The sequence below is a fragment of the Eucalyptus grandis genome, chromosome 11, assembly GCF_016545825.1.
Source record: "Eucalyptus grandis isolate ANBG69807.140 chromosome 11, ASM1654582v1, whole genome shotgun sequence".
NCBI lineage: Eukaryota > Viridiplantae > Streptophyta > Magnoliopsida > Myrtales > Myrtaceae > Eucalyptus > Eucalyptus grandis.
Genome location: NC_052622.1, coordinates 43,324,766 through 43,347,932, shown reverse-complemented (window position 1 = coordinate 43,347,932; position 23,167 = coordinate 43,324,766). Strand labels below are relative to the sequence as shown.

The 23,167-nt window shown below is 41.8% G+C and overlaps 2 protein-coding genes and 1 pseudogene across 3 annotated transcripts; all 3 read left to right on the top strand.

Annotated features, from left to right (window-relative positions):
- The first annotated feature begins 1,329 nt into the window (after window positions 1–1,329).
- Window positions 1,330–10,398, top strand: LOC104425865 (protein argonaute 1). The gene is made up of 22 exons (XM_010038707.3): window positions 1,330–1,517; window positions 2,977–3,685; window positions 3,779–3,987; window positions 4,070–4,219; window positions 4,410–4,543; window positions 4,679–4,788; window positions 4,888–4,994; window positions 5,115–5,253; window positions 5,344–5,460; window positions 6,644–6,751; window positions 6,832–6,903; window positions 7,540–7,662; window positions 7,755–7,920; window positions 8,007–8,266; window positions 8,376–8,518; window positions 8,682–8,744; window positions 8,821–8,884; window positions 9,056–9,191; window positions 9,276–9,349; window positions 9,445–9,539; window positions 9,725–9,756; window positions 9,895–10,398. Exons 2-22 carry the CDS (start codon window positions 2,990–2,992, stop codon window positions 10,119–10,121), a joined length of 3,225 nt encoding a protein of 1,074 aa, XP_010037009.1. The 5' UTR covers window positions 1,330–1,517; window positions 2,977–2,989; the 3' UTR covers window positions 10,122–10,398.
- Window positions 10,399–13,897: 3,499 nt separating this feature from the next.
- LOC104425866 (sucrose synthase 6) lies at window positions 13,898–19,020 on the top strand. 2 transcript variants are annotated; one of them, XM_010038708.3, is made up of 16 exons: window positions 13,898–14,124; window positions 14,256–14,388; window positions 14,766–14,920; window positions 15,114–15,306; window positions 15,424–15,542; window positions 15,646–15,862; window positions 16,022–16,117; window positions 16,222–16,398; window positions 16,494–16,610; window positions 16,720–16,886; window positions 16,971–17,195; window positions 17,284–17,850; window positions 17,926–18,064; window positions 18,149–18,270; window positions 18,403–18,456; window positions 18,663–19,020. In XM_010038708.3, exons 1-16 carry the CDS (start codon window positions 14,024–14,026, stop codon window positions 18,805–18,807), a joined length of 2,727 nt encoding a protein of 908 aa, XP_010037010.1. In that variant the 5' UTR covers window positions 13,898–14,023; the 3' UTR covers window positions 18,808–19,020. The 2 variants fall into 2 exon arrangements, with proteins under 2 accessions (XP_010037010.1, XP_010037011.1); XM_010038709.3 differs by lacking the exon at window positions 18,403–18,456 and having other exon boundaries at window positions 14,024–14,124.
- A 799-nt stretch (window positions 19,021–19,819) lies between these two features.
- LOC104427662 lies at window positions 19,820–22,740 on the top strand (annotated as a pseudogene).
- The last annotated feature ends 427 nt before the right edge of the window (window positions 22,741–23,167 follow it).

Below are 23,167 nucleotides of genomic sequence, written 5' to 3'. Positions count from 1 at the left end.
ATGACTCTAGATAATATCTCCCATGCTTTAAATCTGGAAGTTTAATGATCTTTCCTATTAAATGATATTATACCCAATAAGGTTTTAAATTATGAAATATTTATATCTTTGCCTTTATCATCATACATTCCTCTATATAGTGTGTACTTCCATCAATAACTATTTTTGTTATTTAATAATTCCAATAGTTAGCAGGTCGAATAGCAGCTTACTTAATTCTTTTAGATTTGTCTATAATTTTTGTTTTTTTGTTACTCGCTCGTGCCCTTGATCCTCCGCAGCCCCCTCAAATTTTGCTTGAACATGACCAGAAATATTGTTCCTTTTTTTTACCTATCCTTTTCTTTTTGGACAGTTTATTTACCTATCTTAAAAGAGCTTGAAATGGCAAGAGATCTACATGTACAACGATCCAAACACCCATTGCCGATAAAAATATATCAATTGTTTAATTCAAGATATCATTTCTTAAAATGCACTATGAATAATACGTGGTCAATTTAGCGTTGCTAACAATTGCGTGACGAAAGGGGCAAGGTCATGCTCGAGATAGAAAGAAAACCACCGAATAATGAGGTTGTTGCCATCAATGATGTGCTATAATTTGATGATTAATCACGGGTTCTTAGTTTAATTTAGAACTTGTAGCCGGCATAATTTCCAATCTCAAAGTGAACAAAAACATTGACATGTGTGCAGCTGTTTTATTTGCAATTAGACAAAAATAAAAGTGCTTTTTATTCTTTTTAGTCGAAATTAAAATCTCATTTAGATTTCATAAAATTATATATAAATTTATGCATTGAAAACTATACATAAATTTTATGCTAGTTTAAGCATGCGCTATGCACAATCAAGGCATAGAAAAAAATGAGCTGTCACTTACGAAATATATGAATATTAAGAAAGCAAGAAAAATCTCTAAAAAATTTATTAGTACGAAATAGGAAGAAAACGAGTGAACATCGATGATAAAGGGTGAGTACAAGACAAAGAAAAACAAGTGTAATTTTAGGAAATACGATAAAAAGAGTAACTTTCCATATGTATATATATATATTTCTTCATTTTTAAGGAAAAAAACAAAACAAAAAATATTTTTTTGGGGAGCAAAATCAAACGACTTGAATATTGGAAAGAAGGGGGCTTATGCCAAACAGAAAATATTATTCTACCGACTAAAAAGAGAGAAAAAAAAAAGAAAAGAGCGAGGACGTTGGGGGGGGCCGAGAGGAGCGAAGAGAGAGAGAGAGAAGAAGGCAAGTAGGGACGGAGTTGTCATTTTCCAGCACCAACCTCAGCTTTATAAGCTGCTCCCCGGTGGCATTCTCGTAGATTACTCCCCCTATTCGGCCAGGGCTGCTTCGTCTCCTCTTCTCTCTCTCTTCCTGAGGGAGCGGTGGTGGTGCTAGTACAGCTCACTTGTACTTTACCTTCCCGTACTCCCTCCGTCGTTCCTCCTCCTCCGGCTCCGATCGTCGCCGGCGTGCGGCGCCTTCCCGTCCGGCGATTCCGAGGTACCGCCGCCGCTCTGCATTCCTAGGGCTTCGCCGGTTCTCCGGCCTTTTTTCCCCTCGCCGGCCCCCTTCTCTGTGGCTGTCCGCGTTTTGTTCTTTTTTTTTTTTCCTCCGTCCTGCTCCCGCGGACGGATCTGGCGCGCTTCGGCCCCCGGCCGGCGGGGTCATTTTGGCGGTTTCTCCGCCGGCCGGTTGTGCTGATCTGCTCGGTTTTGTGGCGCTTCTAGCGTCGCCTTTTTGGGCTCGAGCTCGGTCGCGTTTCGCTTTTTTGAGTTTCGGTAGATCTCGGGCGCTGGATTTGTGGTTTTAGGGTTTTGGACGTTGGTTTCGGTGATCGGTTTGTTTCTGCGTGGTGTCTTTGGTCTGTCCATCTTCGCCGCGAGCGCTAGTGCCTTCAGTAGAGAGGTACCGCAGGAAAGGAGGCTCTTTTGTTAGGGTTTAGTGTTTTTCTTCACTTCTGTTGGGTGGTTTTGAGTGTTCACTGGCCTTATGATCGATGCTCGTTTAAGGAGGGATTTCTGCAGCTTAGCTCGTGCGCTGATGTTTATATCCGTTAGTGAAATCCGAACACGGTAGGGTTCAATTTTGTTTCTGAGTCGCATATGGTCATCGCAATGCTCGGTGAATTTTCCTCCCTAGCTATTAGCATTATGATCATGCTGTAGGTTGCATGTTCTGTGTCTTCCTGTTCACGCTCTCGTCATGTGTTACCGAAATCCTTCTGCTGATTTTAGTCTGTCTCTTTTTGGTCATGTGGCTGCTGGGTGTGTAACTCCTCTGGGGCGGATGCCGGGGTATCTTGCTTTAACTGCTTTTGTGAAGTCTTGTTATACTAATTTAGGCGAAATAAGTTGTTGTCCATTTTCTTTGTAATTTGTATGATCAATATTGAAGCAGATTTTATGGAGATTAGAGGGAGTCCCTAAAAAAAAAATAATAATGAAAATTATTCTGTCTGTCACAGATGATATGGATGTTTTTTCTGAAACTGTAGGGCAGAATTCTCGAGTGTCATTATTCTAATTTAATTATTGCTAATGCTCTGAAAATGAACATGGCAGTATCATTCTATGTTTTTTTGTTGACCAAATTGGTGTTGGTGTTTGTTCAGTTTTCTGCAAGGAGCCTGGTTCGCTTCTGTGCAAGTTTTGGTTTTTTCTCCCTTTTGTTGCTAATACACAGTTGATTGGTTAACAGTAGAAATGTTTATGAAAGTAAAATTATCTTTTAACATCTTTCTCCTTTCTCGTTGATGGTTTTCTCCTAACATTTTGCAAGTCTTGCCTTCTCAATTTTCTTACCAGCTTTTCCCCCCTCATTGATTAGAGAGATGTTTTGTCTTTGCGTATTCTAGATGTACCTGTGCTTGTGTTAATTCCTCCCTAATGCTTATTACTCCAAATACTTTGGAAGCTGAGCCTTCCATTTTATAATTTGCTTGTATCAATATTTTTTTCAGATCTTAAGTCACAATGGTGAGGAAGAAGAGATCTGAAGGTTCAAGCGGAGGTGAGAGCTCTGAGTCCCAAGAGCAAGGTGGGGGTAGTGGCCGTGGTTCTCAACACCCATCTGACAGAAGTGCTCCACCTCAACAGGGAGGGGGACATCCGGCTGGTCGAGGTTGGGGTCCCCAGGGTCAGAGAGGAGGTTATGGAGGTTATGGTGGAGGACGAGGTCGTGGAATGCCACAACAGCAGCATCAACAGTATGGTGGCCCTCCTGAATATCAAGGTAGAGGAAGGGGTGGCCCTCCTCAACATGGTGGCCCTCCTGAATATCAAGGTAGAGGAAGGGGTGGTCCTCCTCAACATGGTGGCCGGGGTGGGTACGTCAGGGGGGGTAGTCGTGAAGGCGGACCTCCTGGTGGCCCATCCAGATTTCCAGTTCCCGAGCTGCACCAAGCTACCCAGGCTTCATATCAAGCCGGGGTGACTCCTCAGCAGATGGAGGCTAGTTCATCCTCACAGCCACCTGAACCATCAGAAATGGAAGAAAAAATGCAGCAGCTTTCCATCCAGCAAGAGGCACCTACACAACATGCACCACCCTCAAGTAAATCAATGACGTTCCCTCTTCGTCCTGGCAAAGGTAGCTATGGTACGAGGTGCATTGTCAAGGCGAACCACTTTTTTGCCGAGTTGCCAGACAAAGATTTGCATCAGTATGATGTAAGTTGCTCCTCATGCACTATCTGGTTGCATTGACTTAAGACGCTTGCATTCCTTTACATTCATTAATTTTAATTTCTTAATTATAACTAGGTTACTATAGCACCTGAAGTCTCATCACGAGTAGTCAATCGCCAAGTCATGAAGAAGCTAGTGGATACGTACAGAGAATCTCATTTGGGGAAGCGACTTCCAGCTTATGATGGTCGCAAATCACTTTATACAGCAGGGCCTCTGCCTTTTATGTCAAAGGAATTTAAAATTACACTTATTGATGATGATGATGGGACGGGTGGGCAAAGGTTGTCATTCTATTCTATGTTTTAATGGAATTCCAACTCCATCTGTTTGTATACGTTTCTAACTGTTTCTGTCTTCATACAGGAGGGAGAGAGAATTTAAAGTAGTTATCAAGTTGGCTGCTCGTGCTGACCTACATCATCTAGGTTTGTTCTTACAAGGAAGGCAAGCTGATGCACCTCAGGAAGCTCTACAAGTTCTAGACATCGTCTTGCGTGAATTGCCCACTACTAGGTATTAATATGTTTGCTGATGCCAATCTGAATGACATTCTTTATTTATTTTTATTTTTATTATTATTATTATTATTATTATTTTTTTGGTGTTTTGCCTAACACTAGGTAGGTGTGAGACAAATGATGCGCTTTGTATGCAATGTTGCCTCTGTCATGCACAAAATCATACCATGTTAAATGTTCTCCAGGTACTGTCCGGTGGGTCGATCATTTTATTCTCCTGATCTTGGGAGAAGGCAGCCGCTTGGTGAGGGACTTGAAAGTTGGAGGGGTTTCTATCAGAGTATTCGACCAACTCAGATGGGCCTGTCTTTGAATATCGGTGGGTACAAAGGCTGCTTTTTATTCTTTTTGGTTGTTGTCCTTAAGATTGAAACTTTCTTTTAGCTTGAAACTCTTATTCTCTGATAAGTTCTTTTGTTCTGCTCTCTGTTAACTTTGTTTTTGTGCCTTGCAGATATGTCCTCCACTGCTTTTATCGAGCCATTGCCAGTCATCGACTTTGTGACTCAGTTGCTGAATCGCGATGTCTCCTCTAGACCATTATCTGATGCTGATCGTGTGAAGGTTGGGCATTCTTCAACTTTTTGATCTTGATAATTGTATGCTTTAATGTCTTTTAGGCTTTTTATTTTTTTTTAATGTTATTTTGGTTTTTTCATGCAGATAAAGAAGGCTCTCAGAGGAGTGAAAGTTGAAGTCACCCATCGTGGTAATATGCGGAGGAAGTACCGGATCTCAGGTTTGACATCTCAGGCAACACGGGAGCTGACGTGAGTACATTTTAACTGTCTGGCTAACTTCCCTTTCCTTGGAGCCTATCTGATTGTTCATAGTACTTGTATGTCTCTTGGAAGACGTTATTGACTCCTCTCAATGATTTCTTGTTTTAGTTTTCCTGTTGATGACAGAGGCACTATGAAATCTGTGGTTGAGTACTTTTATGAGACTTATGGTTTTGCTATTCAACACACCCAATGGCCTTGTTTACAAGTGGGGAATCAGAATAGACCGAATTACTTGCCAATGGAGGTCAGTGCTCTACTTTAAACTTATATTTTTGATGATATTTTGTCGCCATCTGTCGTCCTTCCTATCTGATTGTATCGTTTCTGAGTTCAGGTATGCAAGATTGTAGAGGGTCAGAGGTACTCTAAAAGGCTGAATGAGAGACAGATTACAGCATTGCTGAAGGTGACCTGTCAGCGCCCTCATGAAAGAGAGCTAGACATCATGCAGGTTAGAAATTTGAAGAAACATGTCAAGAAAGCTGTTGCTGGTTTAGTGAAACAATAGAAATTTTTCTGTTTGTGTTTCTTCATCTGCTTCTTTCACATTTTATGATTTCAATTGTGTTCTGATTGCTGTGCCCCTTCAGTTTCATCCTCTTGATACAGAAGGTTATGGAAATTAGTAGTCAGTAACTTTGTGTTGTTCCCTTGGTATAGTGTGGATGTGATTTTACTGTATGTCTTAGTTTATACTTGTGGTTGAAGAGAAAACTTGAAAGAAACATGAAGTGACGCATGAAATTTGATGATAAGTGTTTTTGCATATCTTATATTTGCAATTGATTGCATCACCATACTCCTGGAATATGAAACAATTAGAGAATTTTTCACTTAGGGTCTCAATAATAGCCATACCATAATCCTGGAATATCAAACAACAGAGATAATTTTCACTGTCTTGTTGATGGCCGTACCAAAAGTGCTAAATTTTTGCATGTACTTAATGAATAACCATGTCAAGAAAGTTTTCTTTGTTCCACTGTGATTTGCAGGCTCATGCTTGTTGAACAAGTAGAGTCCCTGGGTATGGCTTTTTCATTTGGTCTGAGCCTTGAAGCCTCTATTTGCACAAAGCTGATTGAGTGTGCTTAATTATCGTCCTCGAGAACTTGCTGCCTTATTTTGACCCTTCAACTTCTATTTTCACTTGCCCCTTATTTCATTATTGAATGGAAAATGATGTTTCTTGGATGCTAGTTGAAATAATGTTTGTTTTTGTAGATCTAGGGCCATACCTTTTGGCAGCCTGTCCTTTTCATAATATTATTTTCTTTGGATTTCCTACCATGTTTCTATGAATTTTCTCCTTTTGGTGCACCTGTTGGTATAGCTTAAGACCAGGAGTCATAAATTTACTGTCATTGGAGTTCATGCACTACATTGCCAAAATTTGATACATTATCTGCTAATTTGATATACTTACATATATCAAGTCACTTCCTGGTGTTGATAATTCAGATTAATATGAGACCAGGAGTCATACACTGGTACTGTCATTGGAGGTTCTTGCACTACATTGTCAATATTAGATATCTTCTCTAATAATTTGATACGATGACGCGTATCAAGTCAGATTAATATTGGTATTGCTGCCTGGTGGTCATAATTTTCTGTCTGTTTCTATTATCCAGACTGTTCGTCATAATGCTTACCATGAGGACCCTTACGCGAAGGAGTTTGGAATAAAAATTAGTGAGAGGCTCGCTCAAGTGGAAGCACGCATTCTTCCTGCACCTTGGGTAAATGTCATGCACCTTGTTGTTGTCCATCTGCAATAGTTTAGGAAATAACTCTTTCTTATGATTATTACTCTGTGCAGCTCAAGTATCACGATTCAGGCAGAATAAAGGATTGCCTGCCTGAAGTTGGTTGCTGGAACATGATGAATAAAGTAAGTAGTTAGTGGAACTAGGTCCTCCTTATTTATCTGAAGAGCCAATTTAAGTACTGTGTACTTTTACTTCCTGAGGCTGGCTTGTGCTTGGAAGATTTTTCAGCACCTTGGGGGGGTCCCTTAACAATCATATATTGATGTGTTATTTAGTGTGTTTGTTGGATTTATGAAGCTTTGAAATAAGGGCTTCAGCGACCCTGGACGTGGTCTGCTTTTGTGGTATTTTGCTTGCAGCTGAGACTTTTTGGCTTTTTTGGTAGGACGTGATCGTTTTAGCTTTTTAATCAGCTTGTGTTTTGGGGGGAGGTTCTGTGATCTTGATTGGAGAGTTTTAGATTAAGGCTGCTCCTTTAACTTGTGCTCCTGTTGCTTGTGTGGATTGGCTCTCCTTCTCTGAGAAAGTCTCTCTCTCTCTCGTGTGTCCGTGCGTATGTCCATTTGTCCGTGCTAGATTAGTGAGGGGAGAAGTCTAGTGTGTGGTTGTTTGGTGGATGATACATCAATATTTCAGCTTTGACATTCTTTTGTATACCTTGGCCCATTTCTTGGACATTATCAATGCTATTGCATTCCCTTGCATCTCTTAAAATGTTGCCTCTTCAAGCATTTGATTGTATAAACCTTAATATGCAGAAAATGGTTAACGGAGGTACAGTGAACAATTGGTTCTGCATCAACTTTTCAAGGAATGTTCAAGATACGGTGGCACGTGATTTCTGTCACGAGCTTGCTCACATGTGCTACATTTCTGGCATGGTATTGATTGTTATTTTACAATTTGTTCAAAAGACTTCGTTGAATTTTACAATATTTTGGTGATTTGTCTCTCCTCTTAATTGGTTGTTAAGGCCTTCAACCCTGATCCTATTCTTCCACCAATAAGCGGCCGTCCGGATCAAGTTGAGAGGATTCTCAAAGCTCGATACCATGAGGCCATGACAAGAATCCAGCCCAAGGGCAAAGATATTGACCTACTAATCGTCATTCTTCCTGATAATAATGGATCACTTTATGGTAGGAGATACTCAATGAGCATTAGTCTTCATCAAATTCTCAAATTGATCTTCACTCATATTGTCTTATATTCATTTTGCCTGCAGGGGATTTGAAGCGAATATGTGAGACTGATCTTGGGCTCGTTTCTCAGTGCTGTTTGACAAAACATGTATTTAAGAAAAGTAAACAGTACCTGGCAAATGTCGCCCTCAAGATCAATGTGAAGGTTGGGGGGAGGAACACTGTTCTTGTTGATGCACTGTCTAGGCGAATTCCTCTAGTCAGTGATCGGCCCACAATTATCTTTGGTGCTGATGTCACTCATCCTCATCCCGGCGAGGATTCTAGTCCATCGATAGCTGCCGTGCGTTATTTGTTTTCATCTGATCATGTGTTTGATTAATTAGTTTTATTTGTAATCTGAGTCTGTGTTACCTATTATAACTGAAATTCTCTCCTCTTTCGTTTCTTAGGTTGTAGCTTCTCAAGATTGGCCGGAAGTTACCAAATACGCAGGTTTGGTATGTGCTCAAGCCCATCGACAAGAGCTGATTCAAGATTTGTACAAGACTTGGCAGGATCCAGTCAGAGGGACTGTGACTGGTGGTATGATAAAGTATGCTCTCTCTCTCTCTCTCTCATATTTTACGTGCATCTGATACTAATTGGTGCCTGTACGTAAGCAGTAGTTCAGGTTACCAAGTTTTGACACTGCATAATATGTCAATTTCTGTTAGTAAAGTCATTTGGATGACCAAACTGTCTTTAATTTTTCCCAGAGAACTGCTTATATCATTTCGCAGAGCGACGGGACAGAAACCTCAGCGCATCATTTTTTACAGGTACATTTCTTCCTGTCTTAACTCAACAGTTGGCAGTTGGTATGGTATTTAAACTTTTTGATTGTTTGATATGTAGGGATGGCGTGAGTGAGGGCCAGTTTTATCAGGTGTTGCTCTATGAGCTTGATGCTATTCGCAAGGTAGTAACCTCTTCTTGAGTTAAACTTCTTTATTTGCAGTGTAACAACCACTTCAGTCTCTGTACTCTAAATGGTTTATATATTAGCAACTTACTTTTTGGATCTCTGGACTCAAAATAGTTAATGAAGTAGCAGCTCTCTGATTTCATGACCCCTTCCTTGTGATTCCAGGCATGTAATTCCCTTGAACCAAACTATCAGCCTCCTGTGACATTTGTTGTTGTTCAGAAGCGACACCACACGAGGTTGTTTGCTAATAATCACCGTGACCACAATGCAGTTGATAGGAGTGGGAATATATTGCCCGGTAAGGTTTTGGCTTACTCTGAACTAGCTTTGTTTGTTGGTATTATTTTGATTGTTGAATATACAAATTGCAAATCATGAGCAGGCACTGTCGTGGACTCCAAGATATGCCATCCTACAGAGTTTGACTTCTATCTGTGCAGCCATGCTGGAATTCAGGTATTTCACTTGCGCCATAAATAAACTACATTTGTTCCTTTCATTTATGGACGTCAATTCAGAAGATGCACTAACACTTGGATGGATATTGGTAGGGTACTAGCCGTCCAGCGCATTATCACGTCCTCTGGGATGAGAACAAGTTTACTGCGGATGGACTTCAGTCTTTGACTAATAATCTTTGCTACACGTTAGTATTATATCTCTGTTATGTTGGTGAATCATAAGCCCTGTCTACGTCTGGAATTATGCAAATCAATGTGCTTTCTGTTTGTCAACTGTTCTTGTATCATAAGATCAAGGTTTTCTTCTTTTTCTCATTAAGTGTACTACTGACTACAAATTAGAGCTGATGTATCTTTCTTAATTTTGCAGTTATGCAAGGTGTACTCGGTCTGTCTCTATCGGTGAGTCTCTCTCTCTCTCTCTCTCTCTCTCTCTCTCGTGCGCATGCCGCCGCCGCCGCCGCCGCCGCCGCCCCCCGCAACACACTGAAAAGGGGATATAGGCTTGAACTTAAATTGATGAATCTCTTGATCTTGCAGTGCCTCCTGCATATTATGCTCATCTTGCTGCATTCCGTGCTCGCTTCTACATGGAACCAGAGACATCAGACAGCGGTTCCGTGACCAGTGGAATTGCCACAGGACGTGGGGGACCTGGCATGGGTGCCGCTGGTTCACGGAGCACTCGTGCGCCAGGAGCCAATGCTGCTGTCAGACCGCTGCCTGCCCTCAAAGAGAATGTCAAGAGGGTCATGTTTTACTGCTAGGTTTGGTGGGTCGTTCTTGTTTAAGTGTCGCTTTTGCCTTTTCCAGTCTGCTTCACAAATTTCGCACCCTGTGGGAATATAATGTTTAGGTGGGTCATATACTCATGCCAGCATCCAGACAAACTTTTATTACCTCAGTGATATTGATTTTTTGGATGCTTTAGTTCTTTAATGTGTGCTTTGCGAATTTTGTTGCTTTAGAGTGAAACACGATCTCGGAGAAGCTCAATTGATACGGGGGTAAATATTGAGAATGAGATGGCTGGCCAGTTGCAAATCTTTTGGAAGGAGTGGTTAAATTGCCACTGTCTTGTCGTTGGCTGGGTTGCGTTTGTAGCTCTTTTCGCTTCCATCCGAATGTTGCTTCCGTCTGAATGTTACAGGCTTTTGCGCTCGCATGCAATGTAAGATAATTATCAGCCTATTCTGATCACGATCTTCATTGCTAAGCTCAGCTGATGCCGCCTTTGTCCGTTCATATCCCTTGTCAGTCTTAGATCTGACGAATTGATTTGGCCTCGGGCTACGAGACGTTTGTGTACTGTTAGATTGGCCTACCTCATTGCTTTTGCTTAGTTCAGGCATGTCGTTCAATGCTTGCTTTGATTATTTGTGAGGCTCTTCGGCGCATCAAGAATTCAATTTTTCCATAGCGCTGATGTTTACACCCCTACTCACCTCTCTAGCAGTGACACTAAAAGGATGTGACTATAATTTGGCTTGGGAGCTGGATGACTTCAGTCCGTGGCGGCAAACTGAATCAGACCCATTCTTGGGTGCAAGACTCCAAATGTTGCTCATCTATATGAGTCTAGCCAAACATGTGGGTCGACTCACCTTAATTCATTTATTAGCGACATTTCAGTACTCGATTCAATTCAACTGATACCCGACTTAACCCGAACTCTACTTTTTACGATTTTTTCTCCTTGAATTATCCTCTGAATGATGGGTGACTCATGGACTAGCCTGTTGAGTTTGTTAGGGAGCTCGGGCATTGAGTTATGGACAAGAGCGTGAAGATGGTGATGAGACAAAGTGGCATCTAATAAGACTTAAAGGTTTAAACCTCTTGGTGCTGTAATAGCTCTTCGTGTTATATTATGCGTTACCAAACTCATGCAAAACGATGGCTCTACTGAAATTTGCTACAAGTGCGGTCTGGTTATATCCTTTCATTGAACTTTTAGCATAACTTTGCAATGTCTAGCACGATTCTTTCTCTTTGCGACCTTAATATGCTTCGCATGGCATCATAAGTATTCGCGATGCATGTGATGCTTTCTTCCTCTTTAATCTAACGAGCGCTAAATTTTTGTCGAGAAAAGGGATCTTGATGAAGCTAGTTAATCGGCCCTTACTTAAATGGAACAAGGACGATAAATTGAACTTCGAACCGAGATAGGGGGCTTTCATAGAGAGAGAGAGAGAGAGAGAGAGAGAGATTATTTGTGCTTGCCTTTTCATCGTACATTTCATGTGCACTCTCGCTCTCCGCTCATGTACCACGCCCGCTAACAAGTTCTCCGCTCTCCTCCCCCTCATTTCGCCTCCGTTTTTGTTTCTCTCGTGTTATGAAGAACCAATGTTCATAGCTGCTTGCGGTTTGCTGAGTGGTGGCAACAACGGCAACAACGGCAAGTACAACAAACGGCTGCGACAAGAGCCGGATTGTCTGGAGCAGTGTGATCTAACAGGAAGAGGAGGGAGCAAACCGTGAGACTAGTTTTACGCAGTTGTGATTTTTTTGGGTTGAAAGTGAGTCCATAATATACCTGTTAGAATTCATATTTATTAGGTTTTCTCTGTTAACTCATATAGGACCCATATTATAAATTTCAGGTGACCTGAATCTAACTTGCTTTAATAAATTTGAGTCAACATATGGGTATGTGACCTATTTTGACGGCCCTAGACGAGACAATGCCTTTCTAAGTGCGATCATCAACGATGATCGAGTAACCTGCTCTTATTTGCATGTCCCTAAATCCTCCTTCAACTCGTGGAGAATGCGAAGCTCTCACTCTACGTTTTGCCACTGTGGTACCCCTTGATTTCATTGATACGTCGCATGCGGTCTTCTCGGGCGATTGCCTCGGCATGGTCGATGATGCGAATGGAGCGAACCCTCGATTCCCATTGGAGAACTGATCGACATCAAAGCTTGTTAGAGGCACCGTAAGGCTTTTTGCTAGTTCTTCGACATTCGTTCACTAGTAGAGATTGTAGCTCTCATGCCCATAATTTTGTTACTTGAGCTGCTGTTTAGGATCCCTCCCTCTCAATTCAAACTCTTCAATGGTTCTTTCAAAATTCTCCGTTTCCTTTATTAAGAGGGTTGGAACCTTTTTCTTTATAATTTTCTCTCCGTAATATATAGTTACTTCCGTTGCCGATAAGATTTTTTTTTTTTTTTAAATATTTGGTTGGTAATCTCAACTATTTTGGAGTTTAGAATTTCGTTTAGCCAACTAAAAAGAATTACAATCCCCATTCCGCCTTAAATTCTAGGAATTTGTTGATAGTTTGAATAGGTCAGGCCTATTGATATATTTTAAATTTAAAATAGTTCGATACGGTTCTTTCCTCTTCCTTCTATGCTATAGGGTTAGAACCAAAAAATATTTGTTGTTTTTCTGATGCTTCCTTATGTTTTTTTTTTTTTTTTATAAGACCTTCTCTTAAAAGTATATTAATAATGTCTTCTATGATATTAGTGAATGCTATTTGAATCGTCTATTTTCTATTCATGTCAGCATTTCATGTAGAGGTTATTGTGTCGGCAATAATGTCCCTACCCACGATAAACTAAAATTTCGGTTGCCTCCCATTTTTTATATAATCCATCGTGTGGAGCTACTCTCTTTACCGACACGCAATTTCAACTAACAATTTTCAAAGACTTATAATCGGTTAAGCTTTGATTGCATTGCTCCAATGCATTTCAGCAATTATATTTAAGAAACCGATTGCTGAATAAATAAGAATTTCATGTTTTTTCGACGGTCAAGATCCAATTAAGAGCAATGAGTTGGAGTGATTAACGGATATTCTTCTTATTAAGTTCACCTCGATGCCCCCAAACCACCACTAACATGTCTCATTTTCTTAAAATTCATACGTGGACAACATTAGGGGCGTCAGGACCGAATCGAAATTTAATATATTTTTGGTCCAGTTTGGATAATAGAAAGATAACCATTCTCTTTTTCGATTCGGGTTATTTGAGCTCAGTTAACCGAACTGAATCGAAATTCTCAACAATAATTGAATGCCCAACTTAAAATCTCTTTTCTTTCTTACCCTTATTTAGTTTAGTTCCAATAATTTGTATTCTGTTCGGTTCAGATTTCCTGAAAGCCTCAACCGAGCCATCGATACCCCCAGGCGACGTATTGATGGGGTCGTGTCTATAGTTTGAAGAGGCCTCATGAACAAGTGAAGTGAGAAGTGTTCGCCAAACCTTCTCTTTCGAAAGACGGTGGTTCTTGCTTCTTTCACGTTCTTCTTCATCGAGAGAGAGAGAGAGACGAAGAAGAAAAGAATCAAATGGTCGTCCATTTCAGGGGCAGAGAAAAAAAACAACACGTTCCGATAAAATTCTTTTCCCTCCACGTTCAAATATCGTCCGACAGTCGAAAACCTCTGGCATCGGTTTTTCCTGCCACAGCAAAAATTCCTTTCTTGGTTAAAATCCTCCAAACTTCCCACTGATCTCAATAAAGAATGTTCCTTCTCCTCCTCCCTCCTCTCCTTCCCTTCTCCGCTCTCTCGAACCTGGTCTCGCTATATATACATTCCCGTTCAGGCAAGCATGAACGAGAAGAAGAACAAGAGCTCCTTTGCGAACTCCAAATCTGTTGCGGGATTAGCAGTTTCATTGCGCTTCTTGGATCGCGGAGATGGCCTCAGGTTCGGGGATTAAGAGGGCGGATTCGGTGGCCGACAACATGCCAGATGCGATGAAGCCCAGTAGGTACCACATGAAGAGATGCTTTACCAGGTGATACTTGGTTTCTTGGTAGTTTGTGATTATGGGTCTGGATTGGTGTTGGTTTTCTCATCGTTTGTGTTCACTTAATGGAAATATGTGAAGCTTACTTGGTTTGATGATTTGGTCCTTGTTTGGAGAAGGTTTGTGGCGGGTGGGAAGAGGTTGATGAAACGCCAGCAGATCATGGGGGAGGTGGAGCAGTCAATTGAAGACATGACCGAAAGGGCTCAGGTTCTTGAAGGCCAGCTCGGGTTTATTCTTAGCTCCACTCAGGTCTCTCTCTCTCTCTCTCTCTTGCATGCATGCATGCACGCGCCCGAGCACTCGGGAATTGGACCTGCCATCTTTCGTGATTTGGTAAATATGCAAACGAAATCTTATCTTTTTGAAAGGACATTAGGACCCTTTTCCAGTCATGCAGGGACTTCGGTTTTTCTTCAATTTTACTTTGAATGACTCCCCTCATGCATTGATAAATATTTCATGGACGCTAAGTTTAACCCAATTCCTAACATAGCAATAGCGTGGACTGACACAACTTGAAAAGTTTGAAATTTGCGTGTGAATTTGTCAAAGCAGCATAGCATCTCTGATTCCTATCATTTGGTGCTCGAGCATTCGTCAAATTTTGCTGTTCCGTGGAATTGCAGGAGGCTGCGGTGGTCCCCCCATATGTTGGGTTGGCGGTTAGACTGAATCCTGGCATTTGGGAATATGTGAAGGTGAATGCCAGTGATCTTGAGGTAGAAGGTATCACTGCTAAAGAGTACTTGAGGTTCAAGGAGACGGTTTTCGATGAGAACTGGTGCGTGCTTTACAACTCGAGGAATCCCAAAGAGAATTACTTTCGCAAAATGGTTATATCATGCATTTCATCTATGTCGATGACTTCATTCGAAGTGCTGTAACACAATTAATGCAAATGCTCTCTGCAATAGTGGCACGGCCCAGTTCGGTATCTTATTTTATTGCTCGATACGATTTTGCTCTTTGTGCAGGGCAAACGACGACAATGCACTGGAAATAGATTTTGAAGCCATCGACTTCACCACTCCTCGCATGGCACTTCCTTCTTCCATTGGGAATGGAATGAACTTTGTCACAAAGTTAATGACCTCTAAATTGAGCAAGGACAGTCAGAGTGCCAAGTCTTTTCTTGAGTTCTTGCTTGCCCTCAACCATCACGGAGAGGTAAGCATTTACAACTGCCAAATTTGGCGATGAATGGAACAAACAACCAACAAGAATGCAACACTTCCAATGATAGCGCCAGAGGTTGACGGGTTCTATTTTGGTCCCGATTTGCAGAATCTAATCATTAACCAGAACTTGAACACGGTCCCAAAACTTCAAGCAGCATTGATAGCAGCCGAAGCATTCGTCTCCGCATTTCCCAAAGATGAACCTGTACAGAAGTTTGAGCAGAGGTTGCTAATTTATTCTCGCCTTCGCAAAAAAGAGAATTTCTTGAACTCCTTTTTTATAGTCTAACGAAACCTGGCTTATTGTTTTTCCCTTTCGGTTTTCCAGGATCAAGGAACTAGGATTCGAAAAAGGTTGGGGCGATACTGCAGAGCGAGTGAAAGAGACGATGCATACTCTGTCCGAGTTGCTTCAAGCTCTGGACTCGGAGAAAATGGACTTGTTCATTAGCAGGCTTCCTATGATTTTCAACGTCGTCATATTCTCTCCTCATGGCTACTTTGGCCAGGCAGACGTCCTTGGGTTGCCAGATACAGGTGGCCAGGTACTAAAAAATATATGGATATTACGTATCAAATGTTTGACTGCAAAATGAAAGGCAATCCGTGCATGATAAAAGTGGACTAGTTTAATTTCATGACTCTCATGGTACAAGTCTGACTTAAGATATAAAAAAGAATCTTTTGCTGCACAATTTCTCTAGGTGGTTTACATCCTAGATCAAGTGAGGGCTTTAGAGGAAGAAATGCTCCTCAGAATTAAACAGCAGGGCCTTGCAGTGAAGCCAAACATTCTTGTGGTGAGTCACTCACAAACTCACAGAGAGATTAGTTCTCTAGAGGTCGATAATTTACCAATAGGAAAGTCTGCTTCATCTTATCTTTCGCTATTCCACTTATGCAGGTCACGCGACTCATACCAGACGCAAAAAACACCAAGTGTGACCAGGAGTTGGAGCCCATCGTTGACACAAAGCACTCCTACATTCTTCGGGTCCCTTTTAAGACGTCAAAAGGAGACGTTCTCCGCCAATGGGTGTCCCGTTTTGACATCTATCCTTACTTAGAAAGATTTGCTCAGGCAAAAATTCTGGATTTCATTGCTTCATCAGTCACTTTTAGTTCATATGATTGTCGGTGCTTAGTTTTTTGACGATACATTTGTTATTTCATTAGGATGCGGCTGCGAAGATCATGGATCACATGGATTGTAAACCGGATCTCATAATCGGAAACTACTCAGATGGGAACCTGGTGGCTTCTCTCATGGCTAGCAAACTGGGAATAACACAGGTTACCACTTCCCTCTCTCTCATGAATAATGCCACAAAATTGGACGGAAGACCTCCAATTCTTATGATTTATTGTTTTGCTGCTGAATGTTGGCTTCCTCTCTATCCAGGGTACCATAGCTCATGCTCTAGAGAAAACCAAGTATGAGGACTCAGATGTCAAGTGGAAGGAGCTTGATCCAAAATACCACTTTTCATGTCAATTTACCGCGGACTTGATTGCAATGAACCAGACTGATTTTGTCATTACCAGCACATACCAAGAAATTGCTGGAAGGTTAGTTTCAGTATCCTTCAAAGTTGATAAAATTTGTCGGTCGAAGTATTTCTAGTGATGCTAAAGACAATTATCTTTCTTCAGCAAAACTAGGCCCGGACAGTATGAAAGTCACACAGTGTTTACTATGCCGGGGCTTTGTCGGGTGGTCTCTGGCATCAATGTTTTCGAACCGAAATTCAATATTGCTGCCCCAGGTGCCGATCAAACTGTGTACTTTCCCTATACACAGAAACAAAAGAGGTTGACTTATTTTCATCCTGCCATCGAGGAACTACTATACAAGGAGGAGGACAACAACGAGCGTTTGTTAGTCCCTTCCCTATTAGTTTATCTTGGCTTGAACATTTGGGTTTCGAGGCATGTTCCTGGTGTTAACTCTTGTATATATGGACAGGGGTTTTCTTGCTGATCGGAAGAAACCAATCATTTTTTCGATGGCAAGGCTCGATACCGTAAAAAATATCAGTGGACTAACTGAGTGGTATGGGAAGAACAAAAGGCTTAGAAATTTGGTGAATCTTGTTGTTGTAGCAGGATTCTTTGACCCAGCGAAATCAAAAGATAGGGAAGAAATTGCAGAAATTAAAAAGATGCACGCCTTGATAGAGAAATACCAACTCAAGGGTCAGTTCAGATGGATTGCGGCTCAAACTGACAGATATCGAAATGGAGAACTATACCGCTGTATTGCAGATACCAAAGGAGCTTTTGTGCAGCCCGCTCTGTATGAAGCTTTTGGTCTCACTGTCATTGAAGCAATGAACTGTGGATTGCCCACATTCGCCACTAATCAAGGTGGTCCTGCAGAGATTATTGTTGATGGTGTTTCAGGGTTTCACATTGATCCCAACAATGGTGACGAGTCAAGCAACAAGATTGCCGATTTCTTCGAGAAATGCAAAAAAGGTCCTGAATATTGGAATACGATCTCAACAGGCGGCCTTCAGCGTATATATGAGTGGTAAATATAACTTAGCAAGTATTGTGACTCATCATACAAAACAATTATTTGATCCTTGGTTGTGCTTCTTCCCAGCTATACGTGGAAAATCTACGCAAAGAAGCTCTTGAACATGGGGTCCATGTATGGGGTTTGGAGGCATATGAACAAGCAACAGAAACTTGCTAAGACAAGATACATTCAGATGATGTACAATCTCCATTTCAGGAAGTTGGTGAGTTATCTCAGTTGGAGACTTACAAGGCTTTCTTTTCAATTCGAGAAAAGATGGTTTGATTAATTTGAGCTATGAAAACAGGCGAAGAACGTTCCAATCCCGACTGAAGAACCCCAAGAACAAGGGGCGAAGGTGGGGAGCAAGCCCCAAAAACCAACTCCAGAGCCAGGGACTGTACCTTCAAAAGGGACACCAGAACCCAGGCAAGTGACATGATTTTGTTGGCAAACCAAAATGACATCATCGAACGTCACTTAACAACGAGAACTGAAACATAATCCATCTAAGCACATTGAAGTTCTTTAGAATGCAACCAACACTTTGCGATCTTTCAGTGAACTAAGGAGATCTTATAGTGGGCAAATGATCCCGAAACCGGAGCTGCCAAGGTGAGAAATTTTGCCCAAACCATCGTTTTGCCTTGAGCAGTTAATTCCATTTGTCAGTGAATCTAACGCACACGGAGACGCACACAATCAAATGCACAAACCACATCATTCTGTTAACAAAAGTTTTCAGTGAGCTTATGTAAAAGAAGCCAAGTATCAAAGAACCCAGAGGGCTATGTTGAACTAACCAGCTTTTTGATTCTCAGGGAGGAAGATATCCAAGAAAAGCCGCTCGCCTCGAGGATAGGGAACGAAATAACTTGCCCCTGGAACTGGTGGTGCCTCACGATGACATTCATCTTGATCTCATACTACGCCCTGTCGAGGCTTTATTTCTCAGAATCAGATTGACCTCAGGGGGCATCATGGGCAAGCCATTGAAGTCATACCGAAACTGCACTCAATAAGAATAAAGCCCAGATTCAATAACACAAAATGTCATTTTCGTTTTATGCTCAATTTTCTTTTTCTGGCAAGGTGTATCAAAGCAACTGTTGCAATGGAAAGCGCGTCTCTTGTGAAAAACAGATAATAAAACTAGCAGATTTGCCTCTTCCTGGTTTATCGATAAGACAATAACTTCCTTCTTGTAGTTACTACTGTGATCTTCGAGTGTGCTGCTTGTTCTTAACAAAGAGCAAAAAGAGGAGAACAGAGGGTCAATGATGAGCCCGGCAAAGAAGTCCTACCTCCAGTTCTAGGCAGCCCACAATTTCAAGATTACCGTTATTTACTTAATTATGTGAAATTATCCTAAGACTCCCCCTACTTACAATTTACATAAACTAATTTCGAAACTCGCGTCTTTACTTTTTCTATTTACAACGCTCACATTCGCAGCAGAGCGTCGTCGTCGATGCTCTGTTTCTTGCTCTGTTTTGCCTCCTCCGAGCACTCGCAGCTCCCTCTCTTTTCTTTCCTCTCCGCAGCCCGATCGGCGCCGCTTCGCTGACTCCAGCTCGGCCTCGGGCTCGTCCGCTCGGCAATGAAGTCACCGCTGCCAGCGTTGCCTGAGCTGCGGCGGCGAGGTCGAAACGAGAGAACACGATGAGTTAATAGACTTGGCTGAATTTTCTTTTTCAAAATTGCTTGCCGGAGAAGGGGAGGATCGGAAGGTTTTCTTGCGACATAGAAGTTAGCTTTGCCACACTAACTTCCTTTCTTGAATTAGATATTCGCAATTCCCCGCTTAGTTCCACAAAGATTGTTCGTTCTCCTCCTCCCAATCCATGCCTCTCTCCTCTCCCGCAACTCTCTCACTATATATGCACATTCCCATCCAGGCAAGAAGGAACAAGAGCTCCTTTGAGAATTCCAAGTCTTCTCGGTTTAGCAGCGTTCTCGCGCTTCTTGAATAGCGGAAATGGCCTCAGGTTCAGCCATTAAAAGGGCGGGTTTGTTGACCGTTATTGTGCAGGATGTGATGAAGTCGGGTAGGTACTTCAAAGTCGATTTGAGGAGCTAAGGGGGACATTTTTCAAATCCGGTTCGGTTCCTAAGTTCTCGATTTTTGTGCCTCCGTGCGTGCGCGCGTGTTGGGCGTGTCTCATGAAGTTCACTCGTTTCTTGATTTGGTTCTTGGTTGGGCAAAGGTTGTGTCAACTGGGTTAAGGTTGATGAAACGTGGGGAGGTTATGGAAGAAGCGGAGCAGTCAATTGAAGACAACGTTGAGGGGGCTCGGGTTCTTGGAGGCCACCGTGGGTGCATTCTCAGCTCCACATTTCCGAAAGATGCGCCTATAGAGAACTTTGAGCAGAGGTTATCAGTTTGTCGTTGCTTGCGGAAAAGAAAACTGCTCAACTCCCTTTTGTCATTGCAATTAAACTTGGCTTGCCAATTATCTTTTTCCCAGGATTAAGGAACCGGGCTTTGGAAAAGGTTGGAGGGCTACTTCAGAAAGGGTGAAAGAAACCATGCATTGTTCGAATTGCTTCAAGCTTTGGCTCGGTAAGAAATGTACCTGTTCATCAGCAGGCTTCCTATGTTTTTCGATGTTGTCATAATCTCTCCTTGTGGCTACTTCGGCTAGTCAGATGCCCTTGGGTTGCCAGATACAGGTGGCATGGTGCTAAATATGTGATCATTGCGAGTCGTTTAAATGTAGTAAACTGCAAAGGGAAATTCCATTTATCACTACTTTTGATTGTCAATTATCTACGATGCAAATATGACTACATAAATTTTATGATGCTGCGTGATCTCCGCCGGTGGTTTACGTTTTTGATCAAGCGAGGGCTTTGGAAGAAGAACTGCTCCTGAGAACTAAGCAGCAGGGCCTTGCAGTGAAGCCTAACATTCTTGCGGTGATTGACTTTCAAGGCCACGGAGATTAGTTCTGTCGTCTAGATAACATTAACTCACAAAATAGAAAGAATGTTCTGTGTCGTCTTTTGCAATTCCACTTATCCAGGTTATGCGACTTATCCCTGATGCAAAGCAGCCGATCTTCAAGACAAAGCACTCTTACATTCTTCGGGTCCTTTTTGAGACACCAGAAGGAGTCGTTCTCCACCAATGGGTGTCCCATTTCAGTATCGATCCTTTCCTAGAAAGATTTGCTCAGGCATTCATCCTGGAATTTTTTGCTTCATCAGCAGTTTTTAAGTATTATGGAGGTCGGTGCATAATTGTCTTATCTATGTGTATGTGTATATATGTGTGTGTGTGTGTGTGTTCATTTTGTCAGGATGTGGCTGCAAGGTTCATGAAACACATGGATTCTAAACCAGATCTTATATTCGGAAACTACTTAGTTGGAAACCTGGTGGCATCACTTATTGCTAGCAAACTAGAAATAACATGGGCTTGGTAATTTTAAATATTCTGCCATTTCCCTCTTGTTCCTGGCTAATCCTGCAAAGTCATGGAAGACCTAAAATCTCAGGAGCTGTTTTTTTGCTAGCAAATGTTGGCTTCTTTCGCATCCAATACAGGGTACTATAGCTCATGCCCTAGAGAGCATCGAGTATGAGGACTCGGACGCTCAGTGGAAGGAGCTTGATTCAAAATACCATTATTCATGTCAATTTACTGCAGACTTGATTGCGATGAATCAGATGGATTATGTCATAACCAGCACATACCAAGAAATTGCTGGAAGGTTAGTTTTGGTCCTTCAAACCTGATAAAATTTGTTAATTGACTTATTATCAATGATGTTCATCGGGAAAGTTAATTTCTCCAGTCAATCTATGCGTGGGGCATATGAAAGTTATAGAGCATCCACTGTGCCAGGGCTATTTCAGGTGTCTCTGGCATCAATGTTTTTGAACTGAAGTTCGATGTTGCTTGTCTGGGGGCTGATAATTTTGTGTATCCCTTCACACAGAAAGAAAGAAGGCTGACCAATGTTCACCCCGCTATTGAGGAACTACTATACAACAAGGAGGACAACAACGAGCATCTGTTAGTTCCTTTCCAATCTGTTTATATAGGGAGGCAAAATTTGCGTTTGATGTCATATATTGTTAACTCTTGTATATGTGGACAGGGATTGCCAATCGGAACAAACCAATCATTTTTTCTATGGCAAGGCTTGATAAAATGAAAAATATTTCTGGTCTGAGTGGTATGGGAAGGCTGAGAAGTTTGGTGAATCTGGTGGATGTCACAGGATTCTTTGACCCAGTGAAATCAGAAGATAGGGAAGAAACTGTGGAAATAAAAAGAATGCACTCCTTGATAGAAAAATACCAACTGAAGGGAGTTCAGAAGGATAGCAGCTCAAATTGACAGATGTTGGAAAGGAGAACTTTATCACCGTATTGCATATACACGGGGAGCCTTTGTGCAGTCTGCACTATACGAACGGTTTGGTCTAACGGTTGTTGAAGCGCTGAATTGTGCATTGCCCATGTTTGCAACTAATCAAGGGAGTTCTGCAGAAATGACTGTTGATGGTATTTCAGAATTTCTCATTGATCCTACAACAATGATGATGAATCAAGCAACAAGATCGCTGATTTCTTCGAGGAATGCAAAAAGCATCCTGAATATTGGAACAGCATCTCGATAGCTGGTCTTCACCTAATATACTACTGGTCAGTATAAAAAGTTGGATAAACCAGTCAACTCATTGTGCACAACTTTTATTTGATCCTTGATTGTGCTTCTTGGCAGCTATACATGGAAGATCTATGCAATGACGCTCTTGAACATGGGGTCAGGGTAAGGAGTTTGGAGGCAAATGAACAAGGAACAGAAACTAGCCAGATGCTGTACAATCTCCAGTTTAGGAACTCGGTAAGTCATTGAGTTTTAAGATTTGTAAGGCTTCTGTTTGACTGGAGAAGAAGATTTTTTGATTCATTTGAACATGAAAAGAGGCAAACAACGTTCCTGTCTGGATCGAAGAACCCCAAGAACAAACACCAGTGCTGGAAAACCACACCCCCAGAACCAGCTCTGAAGCCAGAGACTGCACCTCCAGAGCCGACTTCAGAACCAAGGTGATGTGAATCGTTGCGGATGGATCGTTCTACGATGGCCTAGATGGTGCGAATTGCAAACCTCGACCTCCAATCAAACCTGTGATTGGCAACCTTGGTATGAACGTGACCTGTTGACGAACACGTGTCAACCAACCAACGTTATAGACGCACGCCACGAGCGAAAGAATTCGCTATCTCGCTCGATAAGTCGAAGAGAATCTTGATTAGGTCAAGTCCTCAAAAGAACAGTAAAAAGAGAACCTCTCAATTTTTTTCCTCA

What these genes read in the sequence shown, in the direction of transcription:
- LOC104425865 (XM_010038707.3), top strand. Translation starts at nt 2,990, where the DNA reads ATGGTGAGGAAGAAGAGATCTGAAGGTTCAAGCGGAGGTGAGAGCTCT. An exon ending in CGAATTACTTGCCAATGGAG is followed by an intron (nt 5,254 to 5,343) that starts GTCAGTGCTCTA and finishes TTCTGAGTTCAG; the next exon opens with GTATGCAAGATTGTAGAGGG. An exon ending in GCAGCCATGCTGGAATTCAG is followed by an intron (nt 9,350 to 9,444) that starts GTATTTCACTTG and finishes GGATATTGGTAG; the next exon opens with GGTACTAGCCGTCCAGCGCA.
- LOC104425866 (XM_010038708.3), top strand. Translation starts at nt 14,024, where the DNA reads ATGGCCTCAGGTTCGGGGATTAAGAGGGCGGATTCGGTGGCCGACAAC. An exon ending in ACGGTTTTCGATGAGAACTG is followed by an intron (nt 14,921 to 15,113) that starts GTGCGTGCTTTA and finishes CTCTTTGTGCAG; the next exon opens with GGCAAACGACGACAATGCAC. An exon ending in GAGGACAACAACGAGCGTTT is followed by an intron (nt 17,196 to 17,283) that starts GTTAGTCCCTTC and finishes ATATATGGACAG; the next exon opens with GGGTTTTCTTGCTGATCGGA.